Source organism: Adiantum capillus-veneris, chromosome 15 (genome assembly GCF_014529385.1).
Source record: "Adiantum capillus-veneris isolate H3 chromosome 15, ASM1452938v2, whole genome shotgun sequence".
Taxonomy (NCBI): domain Eukaryota; kingdom Viridiplantae; phylum Streptophyta; class Polypodiopsida; order Polypodiales; family Pteridaceae; genus Adiantum; species Adiantum capillus-veneris.
The window spans coordinates 125545132-125570970 of record NC_140945.1 but is presented as its reverse complement, the minus strand read 5'-3'; the positions used below and the strand labels follow the sequence as shown (position 1 = coordinate 125570970).

The window sequence follows — 25839 nt, the reverse complement described above, 5'->3', positions numbered from 1 at the left end:
GCTCAAGATGAGTGCTCCGAATTGTGCTCAAGGTTCCTTTTTTTCTTATGGAAGGGAGAGTCTTCCGTTCTTAATGAGAGAATGCTATGATCACAAACAAAGTGAATGGACACTGTGCGTGCAAGTGTATGAGACTGAGAGATAGAGAGAAGAGCGATACGACACCAGAGACGTTGTAAAACCCCCCTCCGAAGGCCCCACTCTCGTTGGCGAGAGTGGTCTACTATGGATTGCACAAAGTGGTACAATAATGATGCATGGAAAATTGATGCAACTCGTGACTATGTCGGGGACGGCGACGATGACCTAAGGGCTGAAATCTGCAACCTTCTAATTGCTGTCAACAAAACGCTATCTGCTGAATTTCGGGGCTGATTCGGACTGCTGAAAAACGCTGGTTTGCTGCGTTTTATGCTGCTGAAAACGCTGAAATAGCCTGATGAAAACGCTGGCCTGCTGCTGCGTTTTAATGTTGAAAAAAACACTGATTTGGTCTGCTGCGTTTGGGCTGAAAAACGCTAATGGAACTGCTGCATTTTGGGCTGATCTGGAAACGCTAGGTGCAAGGGGATGTTGCGGTCAAGCAATGGCTGAATCGCCAAGGCAAGGAAGGGCTGGCGATGCTACAAACGCTAGGGCTGAAATGTTGGCGATGAGGGTGGAACCAAAAACGCCAAGTGCTTGAGGGGTTCTTGCTGAGAGAGAGGGAGTACCTGCTGCCAAAGGCCTGTTGTGCTCCTTGCTCATTTGCCAAAGAATGCTAGCTTTGGTTTGCTTATATATTTTCTTAGCGAAATTGCCCTACCTACTTTTGTTGGGAAGTCACTTAAATTAATAAGTGAAAAATGTCAAAAATAGGGAAAATAGGCTAAATGCATTGGAAAAATTTCCTAACTGATTCTAATGATTCGGATGGGAATACTGATGATCATGCTGTGTGCAACTAGAGGATATGCATCTATACCAAGTGACTGGGCATGCACGGTCTACGAATAGACTCACAAAAGTGCGAGATCACTTCTAATCTAGACTTGACTGGACTGACTGAACCCTGATCATGCTGTAGCTTGTCCACGGACACATAGGGTTGGATGTGTCACGTGACATCCCCTCCTTTTCAAAGTGAGGTACTGGTACCGAATTGTATGGCGTTGAGGGAGATCGCCAATAGCATCCGGAATCCTGGAAGAGACTCTTCGCCGGCCCACTCTGATGTGTGGGTCATGCGGTACTTGAACTTCATAAAGGTCTGCAACGCTTGCTTCTTTGGGCCGCGCCGAAAGCGACACAAAGTCTTCTGTGGCTCCTTCGATGCTTCAACTTCGTCTTTAGTCATGCTTTTTTCTTCTTCAAGAATCTCCACGGCTGAAAATTCCTGAAACCACTTCCAACACAGAAACATGAACATACCCATTCCATGTAAAGTGAGTGGAAAAAATCTTGTCTTCTTGAAAGACTGTGTATGCAATGTAGATGAACAAAGAGACGGAGTGCTAAACCGTTCACCACACACACGCAAACAATGAGATCGAATCTTTCTCTTATGATCTAAATCAATCAACGTGGCAATTCACAACGGAAATGCCCATGTTTAGTGCTCATACTTTCATGTGCTCGTTCTACGAATGTGTCATGCCAAGGAAGAGACATGGAATGTGACTTCCTTACATACATACTTTTCAGCTTTTCATGAACAATCCGCATACATTCGTGCTCATCCATGAGAGAAACGTGCTGAACATATAATATGTCATGCCTAGGAAAAGGGATCACATAAAGATGCTGACTAAAATACAGGAAACGATCACGAATGAAACACTCGAACAATGCGTGCGTATCAATCATGCGAACACATAATACTTCCTGTGAGGGTTCTTTGGACTTAGGCTCGAGAGCCAAGATCGGTTTTTCCTGAGTGATCGAATCGTTCTGTGGGGGTTCTTTGGACCTTGACTCGAAAGCCAAGTTCGGTTCTTCGTGATTGATCGAATCTACAACGAGGTTAGCTTCGCTAGAAAAAGCATCAACTAACACATCATCCTTCTTGTGAACAATCGCATCTTCTTCATGCAAATCATCATGCTCATCATTATCATCCAAATCATTATGCTCATCATTATCATCCAAATCATCATGCTGCTCACAATTCTGTAAATCCTGTGTGTCATGCTTTGGAGAAAAAGAGACTGAGCGAGTCTCCTTCTCATGAATCCGTTCAATCTTGTCCTGCATATTAGCAATGAGAGATGGAGAATGAACAATGTCCTCTCCATGAATGACCATGGGAGAATCACTTTTGGCATTGAGAGTGAAAGTGTTAGCCTCTCAATCAATGAGAGGGTTAGCATCACGAAACCACCGAATGTCCAAAATCATATCACATCTTGAGAGAGGAGAAACCACAAATCTTCTAGTGAAGGCAGCTTGTTGAATTGCGAACAACACATCAAGGCACTCCTCCGTGATGAGAGCGTCCATACTGGGAAGAAAGCCAGAGACCTCGATAGGAGATCTCTGACTAACTTCGAGACGGGCTCTCTCAACAAGAGAGGGACTGATCACATCATGCATACTACCTGGGTCAAACAATATGACAAAACGCTGCCCCGACGTACGACCATAACATATAATGAGAGAATCATCAATGGGAGGGTCATGAGAAACTTGGGGCACACTCGTGTTATCATTAATTGCATTGACAGAGGAAGTGGATTCTGTGGATTCTTTAGATTCATTCGATTCAAACTTAGGACATGTTCTTTTTATGCGACCCTTAATGTGACAATGAAAACAACCACCTTCCTTAGAATAAGTGCTTTGCTCTTCCGACGTGATGTATCCTCCTACAATTCCTTGTGCTACCTTTTCATATGGAGTAAGCTTAGGTTTAGCAATTGTGTCAGCCTTACCCTTAGATTCATTGGAAGAATTCTTTTGTGAGAGACTGTTGGAAGATTGGGTAGAAGAGTTACCATTCTTACCGTTCTGAGGGTTCTGAGAAGTCTGCGAGATACTTGTGGAAGTCTTGTTCTCCTTAGGCTTTCCCTTGTTGTGCTTCATCTCCTGTGCGAGAGCAATCGCTACCGCCTTGTTGAGATCGATTGGATCGAGCATCTCGACATCGTACTTAATATACTCGTCCAATCCATAAAGGAATGCCTCTTTGTGTTCATCATCCGACTTGCGTAATTGGGTACCTAGCTGCAAAACACGATTAGAAAAAGAGATAACTGGCATACCATTTTGCTTGAGAGCGCGCCAATCGTACTTCAATCGTGCGAGGTACTGAGGTGGCATAAACCGCGCCTTGAGCTTGTCTTGGAAATTAGCCCAACTAAAGGAGAGGGGCATGAATTCGTCGGCTTCCTCTAGGCGCGCGGCTAGCTGTGCCTCTTGCCCTGCATGGTACCAATTGATGGTATCACCGGCAAGGTACATAGCTGCCGTCAAAACCTTGCTATTTCCTGTCTTCTTAGTTGTCGCAAAGCAAGCATTAAACTGATGCAACCAAGAACGAATAACCGCAGCATCCATCTTACCATCATACTTACTGAAAGTCAACTTCTCTGTGACTGGATGGTTGGAATCCGCATCGTGGCTTGCGCCACTTGATGAACTCCCACGATCTTTGGGTAGGTCGGACTTCGAGGCAAGTACTTGTATCAATTCTTGAGTGCGCAGTTCTCTTTGAGCCTCTCGCTCGGTCTCCCTTTCTGCTTTTCGTTCCTTTCATTCATCGCGCTCGCGTTCGAAAGGAAGGCGATTTGCTTCTTGTTGTGCCAACGCAACTCGATTTGCTTCTTGTTGTTGTATTGCATTTCTTTCATTTCGTTTTTCGTGCTTGCGGTCCAAAGCAATGCGAGTCGCTTCTTGTTGGGCCAGTGCAATGTGATTCGCTTCTTGTTGTGCCAGCGCCAGGCGAGTCGCTTCGCGATTCGCTTCTTGTTGTGTCGCCATCATGTCCAACATTTGCTTGACCGTCATCTCCATGGGAGTTGGTACAACTTGTGGCGTAGATGGCGAAGGGGGAGGGTCGAAAAAATCTCCTGGTGGGGAAAATTCTTCGTCGCCTCTCTCATGCTCATCATCTGTATGCGAAGTATCCATTCCGCTTCGGGTGACAATCATGCACTATAATCTTTGGTTCTTAAGTCCATGAGGAACTTGGGTTCTGGAGGGTCTTGAGGTTCTTGAGGTTTTCTTTCGCTTGCAAACGGTGTTTGAGAAGGATCTTCTCTTCACCCGAGTTCTACTCCTTTCCGCGGGCTCACCCCTAGGCGGCCTTGCGCTCACACCAAGGTTGCTTTTTCCAATCTCACTTCGATTGGCCGGCCGCTAAGTGCATGGTCCGCTCTCAATGAGTGAAAAGAGACACAAGGGGAGGTTGGACAAGCCCTTCTTTCCTGGGATTCCTGTCACTCTTCAAAAAAACGATTAGGAATCGACACGCCCAAGCAAACTGGGTTCGTGCGACCACAACAAACAAAAAAAATTCTTGTGATTCTTGTGGTTCTTTCCATGAGTGATACAAAACAGTGACAAAGCTCTGATACCAATGTAAGGTGTAGCGGAATGAATGTTGCGCTTTGCTCAAGATGAGTGCTCCGAACTGTGCTCAAGGTTCCTTTTGTTCTTATCGAAGGGAGAGTCTTCCGTTCTTAATGAGAGAATGCTATGATCACAAACAAAGTGAATGGACACTGTGTGTGCAAGTGTATGAGACTGAGAGAAGAGAGATACGACACCAGAGACGACGTAAAACCCTCCTCCGAATGCCCCACTCTCGTCGGCGAGAGTGGTCTACTATGGATTGCACAAAGTGGTACAATAATGATGCATGGAAAATTGATGCAACTCGTGACTATGTCGGTGATGACGCCGGGGACGGCGACGATGACCTAAGGGCTGAAATCTGCAACCTTCTAATTGCTGTCCACAAAACGCTATCTGCTGAATTTCGGGGCTGATTCGGACTGCTGAAAAACGCTGGTTTGCTGCGTTTTTATGCTGCTGAAAAGCTGAAATAGCCTGATGAAAACGCTAGCCTGCTGCTGTGTTTTAATGTTGAAAAAAACGCTGATTTGGTCTGCTGCGTTTGGGCTGGAAAACGCTAATGGAATTGCTGCATTTTGGGCTGATCTGGAAACGCTAGGTGCAAGGGGATGTTGCGGTCAAGCAATGGCTGAATCGCCAAGGCAAGGAAGGGATGGCGATGCTACAAACGCTAGGGCTGAAATGTTGGCGATGAGGGTGGAACCAAAAACGCCAAGTGCTTGAGGGGTTCTTGCTGAGAGAGAGGGAGTACCTGCTGCCAAAGGCCAGTTGTGCTCCTTGCTCATCTGCCAAAGAATGCTAGCTTTGGTTTGCTTATATATTTTCTTAGCAAAGTTGCCCTACCTACTTTTGTTGGGAAGTCACTTAAATTAATAAGTGAAAAATGTCAAAAATAGGGAAAATAGGCTAAATGCATTGGAAAAATCCCCTAATTGATTCTAATGGATTCTGATGGGAATACTGATGATCATGCTGTGTGTAACCAGAGGATATGCATCTATACCAAGTGACTGGGCATGCACGGTCTACGAATACTCACAAAAGTGCGAGATCACTTCTAATCTAGACTTGACTGGATTGATTGAACCCTGATCATACTGTAGCTTGTCCACAGACACATAGGGTTGGATGTGTCACGTGACATCCGAACTGTGCTCAAGGTTCCTTTTGTTCTTATGGAAGGTAGAGCCTTCCGTTCTTAATGAGAGAGTGCTATGATCACAAACAAAGTGAATGGACACTGTGCGTGTAAGTGTATGGGACTGAGAGATAGAGAGAGAAGAGAATACGAGACCGGAGACGTTGTAAAACCCTCCTCCGAAGGCCCCACTCTCGTCGGCGAGAGTGGTCTACTATTGATTGCACAAACTGGTACAAACTGAGTGCATGTGACTGATGCAAATCTAGGCTATGTCGACGGTGATGACGGGAATGGCGAGGCCGACAACGGGGCTGAAAACTGGAAGCTTCTGACTACTGTCCAAAAACGCTCAAGGCTGAAATCTGCTGCGATTGAAAACGCTGATTTCGAGGCTGTTTTGTACTGCTGAAAACGCAGGTTTTGCTTGCCAAAAACGCTGATGTTCCTGCTGTGTTTAGTGCTGAAAATCGCTGCTTTGTCTGCTGCGGGTAGTTGCTGAAAACCTTGAGATGGACAGCCTGTTAGTGATGAGGAAAAACGCTAGAAGCCCAAGGGGCTGCGGTCCGGTACCTGCTGAAAAACGCCAAGGCAAAGTGGAGGTTGGCGATCTTGCAAAACGCTAGGCACAAGGGTTCTTCTGGCTTGGAGGGAATCCACCAAGGTCTTGTTGAGAAGTTGCCTGCTGAGCTTGGCTCCTGTTGCCTCTTCTGCCATTTAGTGCTAACTTTGGTTTGCTTTTATGTTTTCTCACCCAATTTGCCCTACCTACTTTTGTTAGAAAGTCACTTAAATTAATAAGTGAAAAATGCCAAAAATAGGTAAAATAGGCTAAATGCACCGGAAAATTCCCCGGATGGAATTTGATGGATTCTGAAGGGAATACTGATGATCATGCTGTGTGCAACCAGAGGATATGCATCTACACTAAGTGACTGGGCATGCACGGTCTACGAAGAGACTCACAAAAGTGCCAGATGTTAGGTGTAGCGGAATGAATGTTGTATTTTCTAAAGATTAGTGATCTTTATTGCTCAAGGTTCCTTTTAGTTCTTAGGGAAAGAGAGAGCTTTCCGTCTTATGGAGAGTGCTATGATCACGAACAAAGTGATGGATATTGCGCGTGCAAGTGAATGAGACTGAGAGAAGGAGAGAGAAGAGATACGACACTCGAGAGGTTGTAAAACCCTCCTCCGAAGGCCCCACTCTCGTCGGCGAGAGTGGTCTACTTGATTGCACAAAAGTGTACAATGCGAATGTAATGGACTGATGCAATTTGGACTATGCCGATGACGACGATGGTGATTATGACGGCGACTTGATGGCTGAAATCTGAGATCTTCTAACTGCCGAAATTCGGGACTGTTTCGGTGGCTGAAAATGACAGTTTTGGTTGCGTTTTTAAGGCTGAAAACGGGGGATCATCTGCAACCATCTTGGGGCTAATCTGCTTCCGTGTCTAAGGCTGAAACTGCGAGTATCTGCTGCGGTAAGGGGCTGAAACCAAAAACGCTGAAGGGGTCCTGTTGCTAACAAAAAACGCTAGGCTGATTTGGCTCTGCAATCCAAAAACGCTGGCTGGGCTGTCTTGGAAAAACGCCAGACAATGGGGGTTGATGGCGAGGATCTGCTGTGAAGGAAAATGCCAGAGCTGCTAGAGGCTAGGCTATGGTGCTGAGGGGGGGTACTGCTGAGAAGTTGCCGGGAAGCTCCCGCTTCCTCTTTTGCCATTTAGTGCTAACTTGGGTTTGCTTATATATTAACTTAGCAAAATTGCCCTACCTACTTTTGTTGGTAAGTCACTTAAAAATAATAAGTGAAAATAACCAAAAATAGGGAAAATAGGCTAAATGGACTGGAAAATTCCCCTGATTGAAACTGATGGATTCTGAAGGGATCATGCTGTGCAACCGGAGGATATGCATCTATTGCTAAGTGACTGGGCATGCACGGTCTACGAATAGACTCACAAAAGTGCCAGATCACTGCTAATCTAGACTTGACTGGACTGACTGAACCCTGCTGTGGTGGTGTAGCTTGTCCACGGATACATAGGGTTGAGATGTGTCACGTGACACCAGATCACTTCTAAATCTAGACTGAATGGACTGACTGAACCCTGATCATGCTATAGTTTGTCCACGGACACATAGGGTTGGATGTGTCACGTGACATCCCCTCCTTTTCAAAGTGAGGTACTGGTACCGAATTGTATGGCGTCGAGGGAGATCGCCAACAGCATTCGGAATCCTGGAAGGGACTCTTCGCCGGCCCACTCTGATGTGTGGGTCGTGCGGTACTTGAACTTCATAAAGGTCTGCAACGCTTGCTTCTTTGGGCTGCGCCGAAAGCGACACAAAGTCTTCTGTGGCTCCTTCAATGCTTGAACTTCGTCTAGAGTCATGCTTCTTCCTTCTTCAAGAATCTCCATGGCTGACTACCATGGGTCTATACCTTGCACTTATCCTTCAAGGGTGAATCTGGGCTTATCTTGGATTCATCTAGGTATATTTTTTAGTCGTATAGCGGACATGCAGACTTCACATTGTGAAGTTTTCGTCCGAGTTACGACCAGTTGATAATGTGCTAATTCTTTCTATCTTTTGTGGTGCGTAATACGTATGCCCTATCAACTACCTCATTTGTGCTAATTTTTTCGATTTCATGCTTCTTTTAGTGCTAGGCTTCATTATGGCTGAGTCTGCCCTTGATCTCCGGAGTCATGACAGAAACTCAGTACGCTGAACTTTGTGTTGATGTATGCTCATGTGTGTGTGCGTGTGGTGTGTGTTGTGTTGGGGAGCATATGTTAGGACCTAGTTCTACACCCACTATTGGGCACTGACGACGTTAGTGGGGATGTCGTGGTATTTAGTCAATACTATGCATGATGGAGTTGATGGTTATATTGTCTTGTGGCTGACTACCATGGGTCTATACCTTGCACTTATCTTTCAAGGGTGAATCTGGGCTTATCCTGGATTCATCTAGGTATATAAAAATCTCCATGGCTGAAAATTCTTGAAACCATTTTCAACACAAAACCATGAACATACCCATTCCATGTAAAGTGAATGGAAAAAATCTTGTCTTCTCTAAAGACTGTGTATGCAATGTAGATGAACATTCAACATAGAGACGTAGTGAAACCCTTCACCAAACATATGCAAACAATGAGATCGAATCTTTGTCTTTTGATCTAAAGCAATCAATTGTGGCAATTCACAATGGAAATGCCTATGCTTGGTGCTTATACTTTCATGTGCTCTTTCTACAAATGTGTCATGCCAAGGAAGAGACATGGAATGTGATGTCCTTGAATGCATACTCTTCAGCTTTTCATGAACAATCTGCATACATTCGTGCTCATTCATGAGGGAAACGGCTCAACGTACAATATGTCATGCCTAGGAAAAGGGATCACATAAAGACGCTGACTAAAATACAGGAAACAATCACGAATGAAACACTCGAACCATGCGTGCGTATCAATCATGCGAACACATAATACTTCCTGTGAGGGTTCTTTGGACCTAGGCTCGAGAGCCAAGATCGATCCTTCGTGATTGATCGAATCTGCAACGAGGTTAGCTTCGCTAGAAAAAGCATCAACTAACACATCATCCTTGTGAACAATCACATCTTCTTCATGCAACTCATCATGCTTGTAAGAAATCACATCTTGATCATGCAAATCATCATTCTTGTCTTTATTATCCAAATCATCATGCTGATCATTGTCAATCAAATCATCATCATGCAAATCATTGTCATTCAAATCATCATGCTGCTCACAATCATGCAAATCCTGTGTGTCATGCTTTGGAGAAAAAGAGACTGAGAGAGTCTCCTTCTCATGAATCCGTTCAATCTTGTCCTACATATTAGCAATGAGAGATGGAGAATGAACAACGTCCTCTCTATGAATGACAATGGGAGAATCACTTTTGGCATTGAGAGTGAAAGTGTTAGCCTCCCAATCAATGAGAGGGTTAGCATCACGAAACCATCGAATGCCCAAAATCATATCACATCCTGAGAGAGGAGAGACAACAAATCTTCTAGTGAAGGCAGCTTGTTGAATTGCAAACAACACATCAAGGCACTCCTCTGTGATGAGAGCGTCCATACCGGGAAGAAAGCCAGAGACCTCGATAGGAGATCTCTGACTAACTTCTAGGTGGGCTCTCTCAACAAGAGAGGGAATGATCATATCATGCATACTACCTGAGTCAAACAATATGACAAAACGCTGCCCCGTCCTATGACCATAACATTTAATGAGAGTATCATCAATGGGAGGGTCATGAGAAACTTGGGGCACACTCGTGTTATCATTAATTGCATTGACAGAGGAAGTGGGTTCTGTGGATTCTTTAGATTCATTCAAGGTGGTACCAAACGTACTGTACGTGGCGTATATGTACGTATTGTACGTTGTTCCGTACAGGAAAAGTTTTTACGTACGTAAAAATACGTACTCTTGTAAAAAATCCGCAAAGTACTAAATTTTTTAGGACATTTCCAATAAAAAACAAGAGAGAAGCCAACAACTTATAGAGACATTCAAAGACACTTTTTACAAGGCAACCATATACTGTGTAACTATTGCAAGAGATTTGGATTTTTATTTTAAATCAGCACCGTACGGGCTTTCCACAACCAAAAAAAAAGAAAGAAAAAGCGTACGGATCGTTTTGTACTGTACGGATCTGTATCCGTACGGTACGGAACGGATCAGTACGTACGTTTTGATCCAACCTTGGATTCATTCGATTCAAGCTTAGGACATGTTCTTTTTATGTGACCCTTAATGTGACAATGAAAACAATGAGAATAAGTGCTTTGCTCTTTCGACGTGATGTATCCTCCTACAATTCCTTGTGCTACCTTTTTATCTGGAGTAAGATTAGGTTTAGCAATTGTGTTAGCCTTACCCTTAGATTCATTGGAAGAATTCTTTTCTGAGAGACTGTTGGAAGATTGGTTAGAAGAGTTACCATTCTTACCGTTCTTACCGTTCTGAGGATTCTGAGAAGTCTGTGAGGTACTTGTGGAAGTCTTGTTTTCCTTAGGCTTTCCCTTGTTGTGCTTCATCTCCTGTGCGAGAGCAATGGCTACCGCCTTGTTGAGATCGATTGGGTCCAAGACTTCTACATCAAACTTGATATAGTCGTCTAACCCAAAAAGGAATGTCTCTTTGCGTTCATCATCCGACTTGCGTAATTGGGTACCTAGCTGTAAAACACGATTAGAAAAAGACATAACCGGCATACCATTTTGCTTGAGAGCGCGCCAATCGTGCGTCCTTCAATCGTGCGAGGTACTGAGGTGGCATAAACCGCGCCTTGAGCTTGTCTTGGAAATCAGTCCAATTGAAAGAAAGGGGCGTGAGCTCGTCGGCTTCCTCTAGGTGCGCGGCTAACTGTGCCTCTTGCCATGCGTGGTACCAATTAATGGCATCACCGGCAAGGTACATGGCTACCGTCAAAACTTTGCTATTTCCTGTCTTCTTAGTTGTCACAAAATAAGCATTAAATTGATGCAACCAAGAATGAATAACCGTAGCATCCATCTTACCATCATACTTACTGAAAGTCAACTTCTCTATGGTTGGATGGTTGGAATCCGCATTGTGGCTTGCGCCACTTGAGGAACTCCCACGATCTTTGGTTGGTTCGGATTTCGAGGCAAGTACTTGTCGAATCAATTCTTGAGTGCGTAGTTCTCTTTGAGTCTAACGCTCGATCTCCAAGGCCACTCTTTGAGCTTTACGCTCGGCCTTTCTTTCTGTTTTTCTTTCGTTTCGTTCATAGCGCTCGCGTTCTAAAGCAAGGCGATTTGCTTCTTGTTGTGGGGCAATTCTTTCGTTTCTTTCGTTGCGCTCGCGGTCCTTAGCTTCCTGTTGTTCTCCTTTTCTTGCTAGTTGTGCCAACGCAACTCGATTCGTTTCTTGTTGTTGTGCCATCATGTCCAACATCGACTTGACCATCTCCTCCATAGAAGTTGGTACAACTCGTGGCGTAGATGGCGGCGAAGGAGGGTCGGAAAAATCTCTTGGTGGGGAAAATTCTTCCTCGCCTCTCTCATGCTCATCACCTGTATGCGAAGTATCCATTCCGCTTCAAGTGACGACCATGCACTAGGGTCTTGGGTTCTTGGGTTCTTGAGATTCTTGAGGTGCTTGAGGTTTTCTTTCGCTTGCAAACTGTGTTTGAGAAGCATCTTCTCTTCACCCGAGTTCTACTCTTTTCCGCGGGCGCACCCCTTGGCGGCTTTGCGCTCACACCAAGGTTGCTTTTTCCCACCTCACGTCGATTGGCCGGTCGCTAAGTGCACGATCCGCTCTCAATGAGTGAAAAGAGACACAAGGGGAGGCTGGACAAGCCCTTCTTTCCTGGGATTCGTGTCACTCTTCAAAAACACGATTAGGAATCGACACGCCCAAGCGAACTTGGGTTCGTGCGACCGCAACAAGCAAAAAAAATTCTATGGTTCTTGTGGTTTTTTCCTTGAGTGATACAGAACACTGCCAAAGCTCTGATACCAATGTAAGGTGCAGCGGAATGAATGTTTGCGCTTGCCTCAAGATGAGTGAGTGCTCCAAACTGTGCTCAAGGTTCCTTTTGTTCTTATGGAAGGTAGAGCCTTCCGTTCTTAATGAGAGAGTGCTATGATCACAAACAAAGTGAATGGACACTGTGCGTGTAAGTGTATGGGACTGAGAGATAGAGAGAGAAGAGAATACGAGACCGGAGACGTTGTAAAACCCTCCTCCGAAGGCCCCACTCTCGTCGGCGAGAGTGGTCTACTATTGATTGCACAAACTGGTACAAACTGAGTGCATGTGACTGATGCAAATCTAGGCTATGTCGACGGTGATGACGGGAATGGCGAGGCCGACAACGGGGTTGAAAACTGGAAGCTTCTGACTACTGTCCAAAAACGCTCAAGGCTGAAATCTGCTGCGATTGAAAACGCTGATTTCGAGGCTGTTTTGTACTGCTGAAAACGCAGGTTTTGCTTGCCAAAAACGCTGATGTTCCTGCTGTGTTTAGTGCTGAAAATCGCTGCTTTGTCTGTTGCGGGTAGTTGCTGAAAACCTTGAGATGGACAGCCTGTTAGTGATGAGGAAAAACGCTAGAAGCCCAAGGGGCTGCGGTCCGGTACCTGCTGAAAAACGCCAAGGCAAAGTGGAGATTGGCGATCTTGCAAAACGCTAGGCACAAGGGTTCGTCTAGCTTGGAGGGAATCCACCAAGGTCTTGTTGAGAAGTTGCCTGCTGAGCTTGGCTCCTGTTGCCTCTTCTGCCATTTAGTGCTAACTTTGGTTTGCTTATATATTTTCTCACCCAATTTGCCCTACCTACTTTTGTTAGAAAGTCACTTAAATTAATAAGTGAAAAATGCCAAAAATAGGTAAAATAGGCTAAATGCACTGGAAAATTCCCCTGATGGAATCTGATGGATTCTGAAGGGAATACTGATGATCATGCTGTGTGCAACCAGAGGATATGCATCTACACTAAGTGACTTGGCATGCACGGTCTACGAATAGACTCACAAAAGTGCCAGATCACTTCTAAATCTAGACTGAATGGACTGACTGAATCCTTATCATGCTGTAGCTTGTCCACGGACACATAGGGTTGGATGTGTCTCGTGACATGGCTGCCGTCAAAACTTTACTATTCCCTGTTTTCTTAGTTGTCGCAAAGTAAGCATTAAATTGATGCAACCAAGAATGAATAACATTAGTATCCATCTTACCGTCGTACTTACTGAACGTCAACTTCTCAGTGACTGGATTGTTGGAGTCCACATCTCTATTTGCACTACTTAATGAACTGCCCACTTCTTTGATCGGCTCGGACTTCGAGGTGAGTACTTGTAGGACCAACTCTTGCATGAGTTGGCCTCTCTATGCCTCACGCTCTAATTCCAAGGCCGCTCGCCTTTCTTCGGCCGCTATGCGTTGATCTTCGCGTGCTTTCTCACGCTCAAGCTCCATAGCCTCCCTTCTTTCTTTGTGGTCGCGATCCATGGCGGCGCGTTGCGTCTCTTGTTGTAGCATCATGTCCATCATCGACTTGACCAAAGCCTCCATAGGATTTGGTGCAACCCGTGGCATAGATGGGGATCGGGGAGGATTAGAAAAAAATCGTCCTGGTAGGGAAACTTCTTCGTCACCAACTCCACTCTCATCACCTTCACGCAAAGTATCCATTCCGCTTTGGGTGACGACCATACACTGAGATCTTGGGTACTTAAGTTCTTGAGGAACTTGGGTTCTTGAGGTTCTTGGGTTCTTGAGGTTCTTTGGTTCTTGAGTTCTTGAGTTCTTGAGGTTCTTTAGTTCTTTAGCTTGGAATCAGTGTTTGAGAAGGCTTTTGTCTTACCGGAGCTCGACTCTTCCCTGCGCGGGTGCACCCCTTGGCGGCCTTGCGCTCACACCAAAGTTGCTTTTTCCCACCTCCAGTTGAGTGGCCGGCCGCTAAATGCACGGTCCGCTCTCAATGAGTGAAAGAGGAACAAGGGGAGGTTGGACAAGCCCTTCTTTCTTGGGTTACGTGTCACTCTTCAAAAACACGATTAGAATCGACACGCCCAAGTGAACTTGGGTTTCGTGACTGCAACAAGCAAAAGATTTCTTGTGGTTCTTTCCTTGAGTGATAGAGAACACTGCCAAAGCTCTGATACCAATGTAAGGTTCAGCGGAAGTGAATGTTGATATTGCTCAAGATGAGTGCTCCGAACTCTGCTCAAGTGTTCCTTTTACTTACGGAAGGGAGAGCCTTCCGTCCTTTAGAGAGAGAGTGCAATGATCACAAACAAAGTGAATGCTTTTGTGCATGAAAGTACTGAGACTCAGAGAAAGAGAGAGAGAAGAATACGACACCAAGCGGTTTCAAACCCTCCTCCAAGGGACCCCCTCTCTGTGGCAAGAGAGGTCTATGCTATAGATTGCACAAATCTGGTACAATGGTCTAGATGCAATGGACTTGCCGACGATGTCGAAGACAATGATGACGACGACGAGGACGGGCTGAAAACTGAAAACGCTAGGGCTGAAATGCTAGAATCTGCAAACCGTTGACTTCTTGCTGAATATGGACACTATGTCGGTGAGGATGGTGATGACTACGACTCGATGATGATGCGCTGAAAACGCAGATGCTGAAATCTGAAAACAGCGGGCTGAAACTGTAAACGCTGGCTGACTCGACGGTACGGCGAGGATCTGCTGCGGGTAGGTGAGATCTACGAGGCTAGGGGCTAGATCCGCAAAGGCTAAGTGCTGAAATCTGAAAATGCTACTTGACCTGTTGAATCTGGTGATGGAAACTGAAACGCTAGGTGAATCTGTTGGAGAAAAACGTTTGACTGATCTGCAACTGAAAACACTAGAGGATCTGGCAGAATCCAAAAACGCTTGTTGTCCTGCGGGCCGAAAACGCTAAGTCTTCTGCCGTCTTGCTGAGGAGAGAACACTGCAAGCTTGAGCTCCTTTCGTCTCTTTTGCTAGAAATGGGCGCCCCAGGTCTCCCTTTATAGCTGCAGCAAGCTGGGTTGAGCGGCCTTCCCAACAGCCCCACTACCCCATAATGACATAATTAATTAATAAAATAAATAATTGGTCAATAAAATGTACTGCCCCCAGAGTTGGGTTCACTGACCGGAACATGGACATGCTGGGTACTAATGGTTGTGCAACCAGAGGATATGTAACTACTCGTGCCTGGACATGCACGGCCTGCACGCAGGCTCACAAAGGTGCCAGAACACTTCCTAGGTTGACCTGAACCCTAGACCTGAGTTAGCTTGTCCACATGCACATAGGGTTAGATGTGCACGCAACCAAGCACCAAGTACCCGTAGTATCCAGCACCGCAGTACCTTTAGCACCTCAGCAGTACCCAACATCAGTCGCCGCATCAGTACCCATTAGCATCTCAACATTTCAACATTTAGTCATTGTATGAGCATTTGTGCAGGTAATAAAGCAAGTACTTGCTTTGGCAACAGAGCAAGGGGGCCCTAGAGGGTGGTTGGGACTAGACATGCCGTGTCGTCTCTCTTTCTCTCTCTCTTTGCATCTCTCTCTTTCATTTAGTTCAGTTCAGTTCTTTCAAGTGAAGTAAAGTAACCTTGTGTTTGTGCGGAGTACTAGATCCAAGCTAAATCCTTAAACACTTCCTCTGCACTTGACATTGGTATTAGAGCTCTGTGCATGCTTCGGCTCCGCGAACTCAAGGGAAGAACCACCAAGAACCCAAAGAACCTCTCTTAGTTTTTTTCCCTCAAGGAATCTTCGTGCCCCGATCTCGGACTTATTAGCCACTCCCACCCATAGTCCATCGCGCATCGGGCGCGCTCCCCTCTTCATCGCTATGTCTTTGAGAGAAGATCGATATTGGATACATGAAAAACCAGATCTTGAATACCAAGATCTACTTGCCTTGTATGCGGATATGGAAGGAGTTGGTACAAGGATCCCTAACCCTCTTCTGCATTCGCATTCGCTTGTAGCGTGCATCCACTTCTTGGAAATACCTCCGAGCACCCTTACCTTTCATCTTCACCGGCAATGTTTTCACTATAGGACTGTTCGATTGGTCGTACTTGCTTGCAATGCGGAGTCAATGTTGGTAGTTTGTGACAGTAGTAAGGTTACCTAGCAACTCGTATGGTCGGTGTTTACATCGCAACAATACCTACATCCACAATATCCACAAGTTTGGAGGAGTTTCCATCGGTTTATGCATTCACAAGCATCAGAAGCATCCAACATCACAAGTACAGGTAGAAGTTCGGCAATTGTGCCTCACCTTTAACAAGGGGGATGTCACATGAAACCGGCCCGTAGGGCGGTAGGCGTTGGCTTTCACCCGAAATTCTTTACTTTAAGCACACACACAGAGCACTTTGTAAAGGAGACCTGTAACGGGAATTAACACTTAATCACACACACGGCTCGGAAGCTAGAATGCTCCGAGCAGACGCCGACAACCTGTAGGCCCCAAAATTGGCGCCCCTTTCGGTATTTATTTATTCTTTAGGAGGGTAAACTACAAGGTAAGGTCTTGGGAATCCTTCCGGTGTATCCACCTAGATACCATTTGATTTGGCCAAATTTCGGTAGCATAACAGCCCCAAAACTTGCGCGAAACCAATTCCCCTGCTGGAACTCGCTTGCACTATCGTATACCCTCTGATTCCTGTCCAAAAACAGTAAATTCAGCACGCTGTATTTACTGGTTTTTGCCCTGTTTTCAGCCCTAAACAGTCCCCTAACTGTCCTTTGCCAGTGGGGCACGATTCCCAATGATCCTGGCGTCCGTACGGCTGAAAAACAGTGAATTTACAGCGCATACACAGCGCTGATTTTGCACCTGTACGGTGAGGTTATGACCCTCACTAGTGCCTGCTTTGGAGCAGCAGTTAGCTACCCCTGTTCCTGCTCAAGGAGGCTCTTGCGTCAGCACAAAAGCATGAACCCACACAACTGTACATCAGTCAAATGAGTAGCCCTCTTGTGGGGCATCACATAACTGCACGTAGGGGAGAGAGAGAGCAGTGTGTAGTGTGCAGGGCATCACTCCTAGCACCACACTGTACATGAGAGGGAAAGAAAGCACTCCATAGCTCTTAACCTGTGACAGACTGCAAATGAGGCCTCTCCCAGTATAAAAATCAGCGCCCATTTTTTTGCAAGAGGCAAGTGCATGAAAAGTTAGACACTTGGCGCATTTACAAGCATTTTCCCGTTTCGGGTTCGCCGCTTAAAAATATCCCAACCGACGCGTCAGTTGACTTCGCGGCAGAGTTATAAAGTGTTCCCCTAGTCATACCGGAGGTAATGACGCGAACACATTTCACGGCCCAAAATAGCAATTCCCTAAATTTTAGGAGATGCTTCCGTTGGGCTCCCACTAGTCTTCTGACCATCTATCCTCATTGGGACCGCATCCAAAAATGCAATGTGGCCCAACTGTCGGATACTTTTTGTTGGTAGTCCCACCTTGACTTTACGCCTTAATTGAGTTCACTTCCTAGTATCCACCAACTTGCTAAGTGCGACGGGGGGACCTATATGATCTTGCTCTGAGCCTAGACATCCTCTTACCATACGAATTCCAGTGCCGACCACTTCCCGTCTGCGGGTGAATCTACCGTTCACATTGGCCATACAATGTCCGACCGTTTGCTACTTCAAAAAGAGGGTCTTAAACAAATAAAATAAACCCCATTGGAAAGAAACCAACAACCAAGGTTAGCAGTTGCCACATCTCTGTGACATGGTTAATAACTGCCACGTCCTCGTGACATCACGTGCGCACTTCACTTGCGCCACGTGGACAAGCTTCTGCTACAGTCTAGCGTCAGTCTTATCTTAGGGCCTAGCTTGGCACCCTTGTGAGCCTTTAGTAGGACGTGCATGTCCAGGCCAGTCATAGTTGCATACCCTCTCTTGCACAATACAACATTTCAACATATAGGCATTTATTGCGTGTGAACCGCCTCTAGCATGGCATTTTGTAATAAGTGACTTTTCATCTTCCAAATCGTGGGCTGATTTTGGAGGCTGCTCGACCCAGCATTTGGCACCTATAAATGGAGCCCCTTAAGTACCTGTAGCATCAGTACTGGCGTGTCAGCACCCCAGCATTTTCAGCCTCCGAAAGGGCTTGCTTGAGTTACGAGTTCATCGCTGCCCTTAATTACCTGATGTAGGGTGGAGCCTCATTTGGCCAAGGATATCTTGTTTGGATTTCAGCTGGTTATATCTACTTTGTTTGTATAACCCTGACGAGATTAATTGGTTGTACATATACTAGCAGGGCACTAGATAGCCAGGTGATGAATGCAAAACAAGGTATTTTCAGAGTATGGCTGATGTTGTGCAGGGTCTCCTATACTCCGATTACATTGGGTTTTGAGAGTGTTTCAGTTAAAAAAATGCCTGCCAAAGTTGGTAGACATGGTTTTGTGATAAATGTATAAGCCTGACATTCGGTTGCTGTAGGGTTATGGCAAATGAGGTTTGACATAAGGTGTGATCTCTAGTTTATGGATGCTTAATGCAAATCTACTAATTGGATGAATTTCGGACCAGGGGAAAGGTATGGCTGTTGAGTTGCGGGACGGTTTTGGTACTTACACTTAGCAAGATTCGGTGGTATTACTTGGTTTCTTGGTTTGTTTTCCTTACTAATTAGGACTAACAGAGTTCTTGCCAGATGAACAAACTTTGGAGGATTACTTGGCTGGTGGCCTGATCTCGCATACTAAACGCAATAGGACTCTTTGGTTAATGCATGGTACATAGTAGAATGGCGGTATTGGTTTCCTACTAAAGTAACCATGAATGATTGCGTATGCTTTCTCACATCAGATATGGTACTCCCAAATTCGCTCTTTATTACTCTAACATGGAATCTACTTGTGCTTGCTGGCACGGTAAATGTTTTATTATACATGGACATGGTCTGGCATATCTCAGAATATGCATGAGTTTTTACTGTGTCTCCGATACTCGATTACTCCTTGTTTATGGTCTGGTACACTATGGTATGCCGTTGATCGTTTCCTACTAAAGCATGTATGGATGAGTGCATGTATCTTCTAGTAGCTGATAACATTTGTTCTTTCTTATTCTAGCTGGGATTCTGCATAGACTTGCTGGAAGGGTTACTATACATTAATAACGACAAACATTTTTCAGAGTATAGCAGATGCTGTGCAGGGACTCTTATACTCTGATTACCATGGGGTTTGAGAGTGTTTCGGTTAGAATATGCTTGCCAGAGTTGGTAGACATGGTTTTGTGGTAAATGTATCAACCTGACACTCGATTGCTGTAGGGTTACGGCAAACAAGGTTTGAGATAAGGTATGTTTTCGGGTTTGCAGATGCTTAATGCAAATCTACTAACCGGATGAACTTCGGACTAGGGGAAAGGTATGGCTGCTGAGCGTGGACCTGTTTTTGCTACCTGCACTTAGCAAGATTCGGTGGTATTACTCGTTTTCCTGGCTTGTTTTCCTTACTGTTTAGGACTAACAAAGATCTTACAGGATGGACAAACTTTGGAAGATTACTTGGCTGGTGGCGTGATCTGGCATACTAGACGCAATAGGACTCTTTGGTTAATTCATGGTACATAGTAGAATGGCGGAGCTGGTTTCCTACTAAAGGAACTATGAATGATTTGCTATGCATTCTCGCATCTGATATGGTACTCCCCAATTTGCTCCTTATTACGCTAACATGGAATCTGCTTAGGCTTGCTGGCACGGTAAATGTTTCATTATGCATTAAAATAATCTGACATATCTAAGAATATGCATGAGTTTTTGCTGGGTCTTCGTTACTCTGTTACCAAAGGTCTTTAGAGGGATTCTGGTCCATGTTTATACATGACCTGCCTGAGTGGGTGAGATGGTTTTGTATTGAATACATAAGCTGGATACTCGGTTGCTGTTGGATAAATGCGAAGAAGGTTTGATATAAGGTATGGTTTGATATATAAGGGCAGCTACGGAAAAACTACTGATAAGGGCAGCTTCTACTTTTAGGCTGAGTGCCTTTAACTATGAACCTTGGGGGTCCTCTCTGGGAGAGCAATGCATGGTTGCACATTTGAAGAGAGTGACTCTTCGGCAGTTGTACTTTGTGACTTCTATCAATATAAAAAGTACCGTGTGGGGCGCCTAACTTAGGGGCCAATGCATCTGGGTAGAGAACTCCTCTCTATCGTGTTTCTATTGCAAGTTCATGTGTTATTGGCTTTCCAATTTATTGTGTGCGCGTTGTGTATACACCGCCTTGCCGGTGACACACACACACACACACACACACACACACACACACACACACACACACTAAAGTACTGGTCTTTGCTTGCTTTAGTTCAAATATCTTCCCCCACTTCGGTTTTTTTCACCCCCTATTGGGACTATAGAGCTTTTTTTTGCTCTGCCATACTTTCCTTGTAATGGGGCTAGGCCCTTGCATAATCGAAGCGTGAAAAATTTGGTATGATTATAAGGGATAGGCGGCCCTGTCTACTCTCTTCCACTCTCTGAGGATGGACTTCCTAGGCAATGGCAATCGCGGGCCGGACATGGGATCTGCATAGTAAGGGGCGGCCAGGCGCATTCATCCCCACTTCTCTGGAAACGTGCATACCTACGTATTTAAACAGAGGTGAGGGCACACCTTGGCCCTCACTTAGCCTTGGATTAGGTTTTTTTCTCTCTGCTTAGTATCGTTACTGTCTGAACTTGTTGAGCGATGGAGCTTGCTGCTCAAACATCTCAGGTGCCTTGTTTTACCTGCTTTAGCTTTTTTCAGTTATGGTACTATGCATGGTTGGCTCCGAGTGAGAGCTGGTTGGTGTAAATACTGTTATTTGACCTTGAAATACTGTGCCGGACATGTTCAGCTTGTACCTTGAGACCTCTTATGCATAAAAAAAAAGGGGGGGAGGATGAGTTGCTGTAGAAAACGTGGGTGGATTGTTGTTTAAAATTGGTTGTTGTACTAGCTCTATTTCAAGCCATGGCAGGTTTATAGCTACTGGTTGTTATGGCTCTATTTTCAGCCGTTGCAGGTTGAGCACTACTAGTTGTAAAATTGGCGCCTGTAAATAACCGGTTGTAATATTGCGGCTAAGCATAAGTCTGTTGCAAGTGGTCGTACTTAAACCACTAAGGGTTGCTTGTTACATTTATTTAAAAAATGATCTTCTTTAAAACAAACTACTGTGCATGATTGGCTGGGGTCTTGAGACCTCGTGTTGGTAACTGTTTCTGTTAAAACACTGGCATGGACTGAGGTTCCTCTTGCAAGTAGGTATGGGCTCTGTGCTTGCAGCTAAGGGTTGTTGATTTCACTCATAACCACCTGGCAGTTTGCCGCTACAAGGGTTGCTTTGAACTGGCCGATAAGGGCTGTGTGTGTTTTAAAAAAAAACTGTGTTGAGCCATTGCATAGTTGGCTTGGGTCCTGACCTTGCTTTGCATATGGTAAAAGACCTCTGTCGAACACTGGCAAGGATGGAAAGTTTCTAGCAGGCTCTATGCTAGCAGCTAAGGGTTATATTTTTTTCAATAACAGGTTATCTTACCTAGCTAATAAAATGTCGATACTAATGTGGTAGCTTATGGGTTGCCCTGGTCGTAACCTTTCTCTTGGATAGTCAATATTCAAGGGGGGAGGGAGCTTGACTGGCAGGATTTGGATACTGTTGGTTTTTTTAAATAAAACTGGTTGCCACACTTGGGCTTATCACCGTTGGGATTTCATAGCAAATAAGTGGATGGAGTGGTTTTTTAAGTAACCATGACCGGTGAAACTTTAAGCATCATACTCGAATCGGGCCGGATACTACAGTCCGTGATAACTTGGCAGTCTGAAGGTAAGTATACAGCTGATACTTTCGGCTTTGGGAAAAAGCTATGGTTGGTAATCCATGAGTCTACTTAGTATAGATGGAGTTTTTTTGATACTCTGTTGATTGGTTATACTTGCATTTTTTGTTGCAAAAAGGGAGATGATACATTAACCCCTTTTGATACCATTGGGCATCTTAAACGGTTTAAGTTGTTCTTGACCTCTCGGTGTGTAAAAGAACACCAATGACACCTTGAAATTGTTTCTCAGGAAGGTAAGTATATGGTTACTATTGCAAAGCATAGCTACCAAGCTATGGTGTAAAAAATAGATCTCACTATGATTAAATTGATATATGGATTCTTGGTGGGCTTCACAACTCAATAAAAAAGGTAGAAGGTAACACTCATCTTTTGATGTAATAAGTAAAACGCTGCTATCATACAAGTTCTAATGAATAACCTAGCTTGTCTAAAGTAAATAAAATCTGTAAGTTGGACATGGATAACAACTGATAGGGTCCATTGATACCTATAAAACACATCCAAGGCTAACTGAATTGTTGTCTTGTTTGGATGGATGCTGGTAAGGACTCTATCCTATCTTGGAGGGTTTTCTTTTCTTTGGCAAGCAACCTTACTTAATGAAGCACTCACTGAAGAACGGGGAAGTTCTTTTACTACTGGTCTAACTGAAAGAGGATCTCTTTCCTACAATCATTGTACCTAAATAATTCTGATACTGAGTTATTTTTGTACTTATCTGTCCATTGTTCCTTGGCCAGTTGTCTTTTGAATGAAAAAATTCAATTATGTCTTATTAGTTAAGATTTAAACAGCCACACACACACACACACACACACACACACACACACACAGAGAGAGAGAGAGAGAGAGAGAGAGAGAGAGAGAGAGAGAGAGAGAGTGTCACAAATGTCAGGCCTTGCTCTGTGTCAAAGGAAAAAAGTCTCTCTATTCCTATTGCGAGGAGCATGATGTGCCACATAAGCGGATTGGCAAGCTCATTGTGGCTACACATGCTTGCCAGATTTCTCGGCTGGAGACCATCCTGTCAATTGGGCACGAGAATGGTGTCTCCGACCTTCGCTTCATAAGTAGCAAGGAAGTATCTGAGCTGGAGCCCAATATAACTTGTGTTAGAGCATTGTGGTCTCCATCCACTGGTATTATTGACTGCCACTCCTTCATGATGTGCCTTCAGGTATGGTCTGAGATCTTTGGAAATATTATTTTTTCTTGGACAACATCCTGCGGTTGTTTTCTTCATAGTATGTCTGATGGAACTATACTTGAGTTGCTTTGAGCAGCCAGCTTGAAAAGTCGTGCTTTGTTCTGTCATAATGTCCAACTAACTGAAAGTACAGTTTTTTTTTTTTTTTTTTGGGTAAAAATGAGGGATGAGGTTTCAAGCACAGTCTGTTGCAGAGGATGTCAAACCAACTCATCAAGCATAGAGAGTTTGGTGCGAGAAAGCAACTGTGAATAATGATGCACAGAAGCAGAAGGTGTTGGCTTCAGAAATGAAGGTTGAGCTGACATATGAATGCATTTTTGCTAGCTTTGCAAGCGTTCAAAATGCATGCAGGTTGTTGGTTATGGATGTGGTTAGTATGTTTCTTAGATTGAGTCGAAATCTTTCTTAATCCCAATTATGTTTGAATTGGCAGTGGGAGAGGGAAAAACTTTGGCCATATAGTGATTCAAAAGAAGAGGAGTCACTCTTGATCTGATCGTGGCTTGAAACAAGAGGCTTTAAAATTTACGAGGGTACATGTACATTCAGATAGGGGAGCTCATATAATTGCATTTATACATTTCATATACTCCATCTGTTGTTGGCTGCCTTGTCCCTTCTAGACCTTTTGCTGGCTAGCGGGAAGGCAAACAACGGTTCACATGTTGCAAAGTTCTTGTGTGGGAGTGTCCTTTTACCGAGTGGCCAAGAATCCAAATGCAAAAAGAATACTGACAATGAGCCTTTGTTCCTCTAGACTCCTTATTTGCTCCAGGGCCCTAGGCTAACCTCCATTTTAGCTAAGGGATCTGTTCCAAATCGTGGCCTTTCTACTCCCTTTCTAGGCCTTGCCAATGCTCAGGTGCTCACTCATGACATATGGTAATGACTTAATGTTCTAGCAAAATGATGTGCATCAATGCCTATGTGCTTGCTCATGACATATGGCGATGAAGCAATGTTCTAAGAAAAAAATGTGCATTTATAGCACGGATACGAACATGGGGAAGCCTGCCTAAGGACATACAGGGTTAAGTTGTGAAATCTTGACTCTAGACTATCTTTTTACTTGAAGAACCAGGCTCCCGTCTTGCATCTAGGAGTTCTGATTTGTCAACTGTTTGAGTTAAGAGCAAGATGTCTCCTTCACTGAGGATTCGCCCTTGCAGTTATTTCTTTATTGATTTGGTACAAAGGAGAAAGCAACTTTGTGTGAATTACGTGCATAGTTTGTTTCAGACACTTTTGAAATGTTTTCAAAACTTTTGAAAGTTGGGAGTTTGAAAGAACATTCCAAACTTGACCATGATTGGGTTTTAAGAACAGAGTTTTCTTTCGCAATGTCCATTGAATTAAATTTGTTCTAATGTTGAATGTCATAATGTTACAAAAGTGCTTGTAAATGCTTTATTATCAATGGTCAATGCTTGTAAAAGGCTAAAAATTTAGGGCCACATTTGATTCAGCCCCGGGGTTCGAATCAAACTCGTGTGCGTTTGATTGGCACATGCATCCAGCTAGCACTTTGGAAGTTGAGTGTTTTTAAGAGGAGAAGAAGGGCGCTCGACAAGTTGTCGTATAGGTGCAAGCACAAAGACAAGCTAGCCCTAGAATGATGGGCATATGTACAATGCACGAGGACAAAAGTGGCCTGGTGGTCGCTACAACAACGCTAACTGAACTAGAACAAGAAGACAAAACTTGAAAAGTACAGCTCACAACTGAGAGGGGTGGAGTTAATAGGCGTCCCTTGTGGTATTTCTTTGTTTATTAGGTGAGCAATCGTAAGTATACAATCACTCTGTGAGGTCACTCACATAATATGAGACACATACCTATATTTCTTGGGGAGCCAAAAGCATTTGCTATTTACAAAATTACACCTGTGCCCAAAAGCGACTTGGCTAATAAATTATGTGGGAGGAGGTCACTGAGAAAAGCATGCAAGGGGTGCTGCCACGTCAGAACTCCATACGCTACCACACAATCACTACCACATCAGAAGGTCCATGTAGTCTGTCCATATAGGTCAACAGCCATACATTGACACACCATCATGGGTCACGCCATCACATATTCACTGTCCCGTATCTCTCTGTTGTCATCTTATCGGCTTTGAATGTCTTCTTTACTTGAACAAAGTGAGCCTGCTTGCTGATTCTACCCATATTCCACACTAGTCGAAATGTCATTATGCCCATGCTGACTCTTTGGAAGATCAAGATCAGCTTCATAGCAATATTCTCCAAAGGTCTATCTGGAATAGGTAAAGGTTGAAGAATAGGTGGTTCTTTGTGCTTGTTATACTTCATCTTTTGGCATATCATACAAGATCTCCAGCCGAAGTCAGTAAAAGTAGGACTGCCTGCCTTGATGCATCGATGCCCAATGTAACGTGGATTATGTATGGCATTCTGTCAACGCTTAATGTCTCTAAGCCTGTGTAACACATTGCTTTGTCCTTCTCATTAGGTAACGATCCTTGAGAGTGTAACG

General features: G+C 44.5%; 1 protein-coding gene across 4 annotated transcripts in view; it reads left to right on the top strand.

Moving 5' to 3' along the window:
- The window catches only part of LOC147441450 (FAD-dependent oxidoreductase family protein), a 66127-nt gene that overhangs the window by 18159 nt on the left and 22129 nt on the right, over positions 1–25839 (top strand). For 2 of the 4 annotated variants that reach the window (XM_086483091.1, XM_086483089.1), the window contains exon 2: positions 23029–23310. The exons of 1 other annotated variant lie outside the window; for it this stretch is intronic. In XM_086483091.1, the coding sequence (XP_086339217.1) occupies positions 23029–23310 (282 nt within the window). The remainder of the gene's footprint in view (positions 1–23028; positions 23311–25839) is intronic. One more of the 4 variants, XM_086483090.1, reaches the window with a different exon arrangement.